The sequence below is a fragment of the Sinocyclocheilus grahami genome, unplaced genomic scaffold (assembly GCF_001515645.1).
Source record: "Sinocyclocheilus grahami isolate Dianchi unplaced genomic scaffold, SAMN03320097.WGS_v1.1 scaffold387.1, whole genome shotgun sequence".
In the NCBI taxonomy this organism is placed as follows: domain Eukaryota; kingdom Metazoa; phylum Chordata; class Actinopteri; order Cypriniformes; family Cyprinidae; genus Sinocyclocheilus; species Sinocyclocheilus grahami.
In genome coordinates, this window is record NW_015505566.1 from 577,129 (window position 1) to 583,968 (window position 6,840).

A 6,840-nucleotide genomic window follows, 5' to 3' on the forward strand; every position below is an offset into this window, starting at 1 on the left:
GCTAGAGCCGTTGAGCTCCGTAAAGCCGCATTTGACAGGGTATGCCAGCCACAATCTCATCCACATTGCTATAAAATATAGCATTCTGTGCAGAATTCAAATAGCTTCGATACATTTTGTGGTCTGCGCCGACTCGCGCATGTGATCCGCTCTGTGTTATCGTGTCTCTGGACCGGAGCACAGTGTGTGTGCGGTGCGGTGGTTAGCGTGACACAGCGCCAAACCAGATTTCTTTTTTTCCTCAATGGAAAGCATATTTACACTGTTTGAATCGTTCCCTGTCCCCTATATAGTGCACTACGTGCCATTCACTGTACAGAACATACTAATTCTGTGGACAAGTGACCGATTTCAGCCGCGGCTTCAGCATCTATTTTATAGTGCAGGGGGCGGGCGCTTCGGGTTCTAGAGAGCATTTGATTGGACAGAAAGTTTGATGAGAAGCTGAAGTACGATGTGACGTCAAAATAAATCGCTTTAGCGTTTTGGTGGAAGTGGCGAACTGCAAGCTTTGATTGAATGCTTATATCTTCTAAATGCGAATTTTGTCACCGTTTTGGGGCACAATGTCTTATAGATAACCTTAAGACTAACATATTGATACTAACACCCAAAAAACTTTATGATTTCATGGGGACTTTAAGAACGACTAGTTGTTCAAACAACACACCGACTACTCGCTTTTGAAAACATCCCTTCGTAACTGGTGTTTGAAGCATGCGAGACTCACCTGCACGTGCAGCAATAAGGTGGGTGGTGAGGTTTGGGTCTTTGGCATTGAGCACCAGGGTCTTGCCAAGCTTGGCACCCAGCGCCTTGGTGTGGTACCACTCCCTCGTGCGCTCCATTGAGTAGTTGGTGGGATACAAGCCACTGAAGATGATGGTGGTGCCCGCCAGCGCACGGCCCTTCAGTTCGGGAATGATCTTCCGTATGTCCGGACTCTCTGGACTCTCTTTACTTAGGAAGGCCTCGTAGCGTGAGTAATACTCACTGTGGATGCGAACCAAAACCTCCTCCAAGTAAATGAGGTGGTCATCCTGGTCCATGTCTTCCTCTTCCTCATCGTCCATACTGTGATCTAAAGACTCCTCACCCATTGTGACGCCTGACTGCTCACTGTTTTGAGACTCTGTTTCCACTTCTTTCTTGTCAGAACAGCCGTTGCCCAAATCACAGAGACCCTCGGGATCTGTTTCTGGAACGTCGTCCCCCTCTGTCCTCTGTTTGTCCCCTTCCTCACCATCCTCTTTGCTTTTACACTCCTCGGTTTTTGATTGGCTTTGTTTGGCTTTCCCAGCATCCACCAGCCGTCCTTCACCATCACTGTCAGATAATTCTGTTTTACCCTCGCTTTCGCTGTCACTCGAAAGGTCAAAATCCAGGTCGTTGGCAGCGGCATCAGCAGCAGCATTTGGGGTGTCAGTCTCACCTGAGCTGCCCTCCCCCTCCGCTTTCACATTACACTTGTCAGTTAAATCGGTGCTGTCATTGGGCCGTTCCCCTGCGGGGTGAGTCCTCTCATTGGCTGGTGCTCCCTGAGTGGGGGTGGCAGAGGGGGACGACTCCTCATGCCCAGTTTTTCGGTCCTTGCTGGATTTCCTGAGGCCGTTTCTCTGTTCCTCCTGTCCTGACGATTCCAGGTTCTCTGCAGGTCGCCCAGCCTGGTTACCTACAGCATGATAACAGAAACAATGCTTAGGTACTTTTGAGTAACAATTTAACATGTCTTACTTGAAGCAAATCTACTGTATGTACAGTGTGTACGGAAAGTATTCAGACCCCCTTACATTTTTCACTCTTTGTTATATTGCAGCCATTTGCTAAAATCATTTAAGTTAATTTTTTTCCCTCATTAATGTACACACAGCACCCCATATTGACAGAAAAACACAGAATTGTTGACATTTTTGCAGATTTATTAAAAAAGAAAAACTGAAATATCACATGGTCCTAAGTATTCAGACCCTTTGCTCAGTATTTAGTAGAAGCACCCTTTTGATCGAATACAGCCATGAGTCTTTTTGGGAAAGATGCAACAAGTTTTTCAAGATGCGCCGATGTGAAGCCGTTTGAAGAGAAAGTCAAAGAGAGAAGACGCGTACAGCTGAATCATTCACGCTGTTTTCAAATGACTGATTTGATCAGTCTGTGTGGACTGGACTCAGTCTGTAGGTTTGATTATTTACTCATCAAACCTACATGCTATAGGCTATTGAATAAATGTGTGAATATCCATAATTTTAAAGTCAAAAGCTGCGGGAATGAGTAAAATTATGCGATATAGCCTATGCGCAATCCCACACCGAAATTCAGGACCTGATTGAACACAATTCTATTATACAGAGTTTTGTGAAATAGATTTCAATGACTTTTCCAAAACTTTCTGGGTTTATTTATTTTTCCAAAACTTTTCCAGGCCTGGAAATTGGTGTTTTAAAATTCCATGACTTTCCAGGTTTTTCATGACCGTACGAACCCTGCTCTATGTGTTGACGTCATTTTAACTGAAACAGGAAGACAGGGCGGGACATATCAAGCAGCCAGTTTAAAATAGCCAATAGCGTTCGTTTATATCACAGCTTGGGCTAGAGCCGTTGAGCTCCGTAAAGCCGCATTTGACAGGGTATGCCAGCCACAATCTCATCCACATTGCTATAAAATATAGCATTCTGTGCAGAATTCAAATAGCTTCGATACATTTTGTGGTCTGCGCCGACTCGCGCATGTGATCCGCTCTGTGTTATCGTGTCTCTGGACCGGAGCACAGTGTGTGTGCGGTGCGGTGGTTAGCGTGACACAGCGCCAAACCAGATTTCTTTTTTTCCTCAATGGAAAGCATATTTACACTGTTTGAATCGTTCCCTGTCCCCTATATAGTGCACTACGTGCCATTCACTGTACAGAACATACTAATTCTGTGGACAAGTGACCGATTTCAGCCGCGGCTTCAGCATCTATTTTATAGTGCAGGGGGCGGGCGCTTCGGGTTCTAGAGAGCATTTGATTGGACAGAAAGTTTGATGAGAAGCTGAAGTACGATGTGACGTCAAAATAAATCGCTTTAGCGTTTTGGTGGAAGTGGCGAACTGCAAGCTTTGATTGAATGCTTATATCTTCTAAATGCGAATTTTGTCACCGTTTTGGGGCACAATGTCTTATAGATAACCTTAAGACTAACATATTGATACTAACACCCAAAAAACTTTATGATTTCATGGGGACTTTAAGAACGACTAGTTGTTCAAACAACACACCGACTACTCGCTTTTGAAAACATCCCTTCGTAACTGGTGTTTGAAGCATGCGAGACTCACCTGCACGTGCAGCAATAAGGTGGGTGGTGAGGTTTGGGTCTTTGGCATTGAGCACCAGGGTCTTGCCAAGCTTGGCACCCAGCGCCTTGGTGTGGTACCACTCCCTCGTGCGCTCCATTGAGTAGTTGGTGGGATACAAGCCACTGAAGATGATGGTGGTGCCCGCCAGCGCACGGCCCTTCAGTTCGGGAATGATCTTCCGTATGTCTGGACTCTCTGGACTCTCTTTACTTAGGAAGGCCTCGTAGCGTGAGTAATACTCACTGTGGATGCGAACCAAAACCTCCTCCAAGTAAATGAGGTGGTCATCCTGGTCCATGTCTTCCTCTTCCTCATCGTCCATACTGTGATCTAAAGACTCCTCACCCATTGTGACGCCTGACTGCTCGCTGTTTTGAGACTCTGTTTCCACTTCTTTCTTGTCAGAACAGCCGTTGCCCAAATCACAGAGACCCTCGGGATCTGTTTCTGGAACGTCGTCCCCCTCTGTCCTCTGTTTGTCCCCTTCCTCACCATCCTCTTTGCTTTTACACTCCTCGGTTTTTGATTGGCTTTGTTTGGCTTTCCCAGCATCCACCAGCCGTCCTTCACCATCACTGTCAGATAATTCTGTTTTACCCTCGCTTTCGCTGTCACTCGAAAGGTCAAAATCCAGGTCGTTGGCAGCGGCATCAGCAGCAGCATTTGGGGTGTCAGTCTCACCTGAGCTGCCCTCCCCCTCCGCTTTCACATTACACTTGTCAGTTAAATCGGTGCTGTCATTGGGCCGTTCCCCTGCGGGGTGAGTCCTCTCATTGGCTGGTGCTCCCTGAGTGGGGGTGGCAGAGGGGGACGACTCCTCATGCCCAGTTTTTCGGTCCTTGCTGGATTTCCTGAGGCCGTTTCTCTGTTCCTCCTGTCCTGACGATTCCAGGTTCTCTGCAGGTCGCCCAGCCTGGTTACCTACAGCATGATAACAGAAACAATGCTTAGGTACTTTTGAGTAACAATTTAACATGTCTTACTTGAAGCAAATCTACTGTATGTATATGGTTGTAAACAGAGTTAACACATACTTTTTCATAAAAATATTGCATATATTGTGCAGCGAAGACTCTAAAACAGCTGTATATTACAGAGGGTTTCAGACCTACTAGCGCCAGGGCCCGCAAGGAGGCAATGTTATTCTAGTACCATTGAGGTACTATTATAGTTTTTATTTTTATATTTTCAGTTTTCATTAATTTTTTTGTAAAAGTTTGTTATTTTAGTTGTTTTTCGTATATATATATATATATATATATATATATATTTCATTTTTATTTATTAGTTTTAGTTACTTTAGTACATCAAGTTAAACTAAATTAAAATGATGCAATGATGCCTAGGCAACTAGCTGAAATAAGTTTTTTATATTTTATTTCTGTTAATTTTTTTTCCCAAGTAACAAAACTTGTTTTTTTTTAATTAGTTTCAGTTTTAGTTTACTTACAATTACTTAAAATAAGACAAAACAATGAAAAATCAAGATATTTATTTTTCATGTCAGACAAAACAACTTCAAAAACAACTTAACTTTTTGTTTCCTTTTGAAGAACCAAGATTCCCACTGCCTTCGAAAACCCAACTACAATAGTGTGATTTCTATCTATTAGGGTTGGGCATTTTTCAAAAATACTGTATTCGAATATTTGGGCTCATAAAAAAACTAATATTTGTTTATTTAAATGACGTTTAACGAGAAAGACGTTATTTTTTTAATAATCAAGTTTTTGTCACCATTTCTGAACAAGCTTATGATTAGGCATCATCCACAAAAATTTTCTACAACAACGTTACGTTATATCTCAAGGTTTTCTATTCTTTTATATATATATATATATATATAAATATTAGGGATGGAAAGATTCCCAGATTCGCTCAGCGCATCGGCATAAAAAGTTAACATTTATATCGCGATGCATCGTTTCTAACATATTTGCATTAGTAAAAACTGATTAATTTATACATAATTATTAGTGGATGCACTATACTTTTATTATTTAGAAAGTGACCAATAATCTGTGACCAATATTTTATATGTAGATTGATTTCTCCTCTCTAAACTGTTTCTCAAGCGCACTCTCTCATCACCGCTGCTGCTGCGTGAATATGACCCATCACAACACCACGGAGACCCGAGGAAAAGCGGGGATTAAAGTCCAAAACCTGACTTGAAATAGCCTAACAAATCAATCGGGGCTAAAGCGGTTCCATTAATGACAAATTAAATTCACACAATCTCACTAATTTGTGCACGCTTATTCTTAAGCAGCCCTTAAAGTCGATCATGGATCAGATCGATCCACCATGACAAACAGCGAATATATGTGTGCTGTTTAATGCATTTGAGACGTTGTGTTTTTCTCAGTGCATATCGGACATGTCACAGGTATATTTTTAGTCTGTAAATGAAAGTCATGCAAACATAATATTCATTTTGCTGTCAGGACAGGAGTGGGCGAGTGAACGAACGCTGCTGCGCGCATGCGCACTAAACAGACTGAGCGCAATCGAATAGGAGCGCAATAATTCTGAGTAAAATATGCATTTTGCTAAAATATTTGGTGTTGGACATTAATTGTGTCTTTTGTAGAATTTTAAACCTACATATAAAGTGTATTTTTATGATAGCAGTAACTGTAAAGGGACTATTGTAATAGGTGAATCAAATGTAAGCTAGTAGGCTACAGTACTAATTACTAAGCTCAAATTAGTTAATGTGTGTTTCTTATAGCAGTTAAAATGTAGTCATTTTTAATTCAGTGATTTAAACTTTTAATTTATGCTTTAAAGAGCAATTTTAGTTTGTAATGTTGTAATGTTCTGTAAACTATAAAAGGTACAGCTGTAATACAACCAGAGAGAAAGGCTGCATGGCTAGAAACTGCAAAAAAAAATTAAAAATAAATAAATAAAAATAAAAAGTCAAATAATAGTATGTGAGAGAGTGGTATTATCATTGGGTTCCTATTGGTCAGTGTTAGAGGAACTCAGCTTAATCTGACAGTTAACCTACTTTAGACCAGGTTAGTTTCCCAGCATAAAGTGCCACAGTGACTAAGCTTGATCTATTCTAGGCCCATGTTAAATTTGCTTTATGGAACCAAATCATTTGACAAGGAGTCAAACTAACTGAAATAAGCCTGGCTTATTTGGATAACTTGTTTTATGAAACAGGCCTCAAGGGATTAAAAGTGATCAAATTTTCTCCATCGCATCGAATCGAATTGCATGTTGAACTTGAATCGACTCGCATTGTATCGTAATGGGGTGAATCGTATCGCATCGGTAGCTGCTTCATATGTATCTTTAATGTATCGTATCGTTGGCTATGCATCGAGATGCGTATCGTATCGGCCTGAGTCATGAGAAGCACATCCCTAATATATACAGTATATATATTTATACAACAGTTCATTCTGGTTCTCAAATCTGATTGGTTGAGACCCGTGAGATATTGTACTGGTATCGCTACAGGAACGCCCTTTCACAATTTTGTATC

At 41.5% G+C, this 6,840-nt stretch overlaps 1 protein-coding gene across 1 annotated transcript in view; it reads right to left on the bottom strand.

The window, feature by feature from the left end:
- The window catches only part of LOC107550067 (RNA polymerase II subunit A C-terminal domain phosphatase-like), a 25,173-nt gene that overhangs the window by 17,289 nt on the left and 1,044 nt on the right, over positions 1–6,840 (bottom strand). Inside the window, exon 2 of the mRNA XM_016231293.1 lies at positions 3,318–4,292. Within this exon, the coding sequence (XP_016086779.1) occupies positions 3,318–4,292 (975 nt within the window). The remainder of the gene's footprint in view (positions 1–3,317; positions 4,293–6,840) is intronic.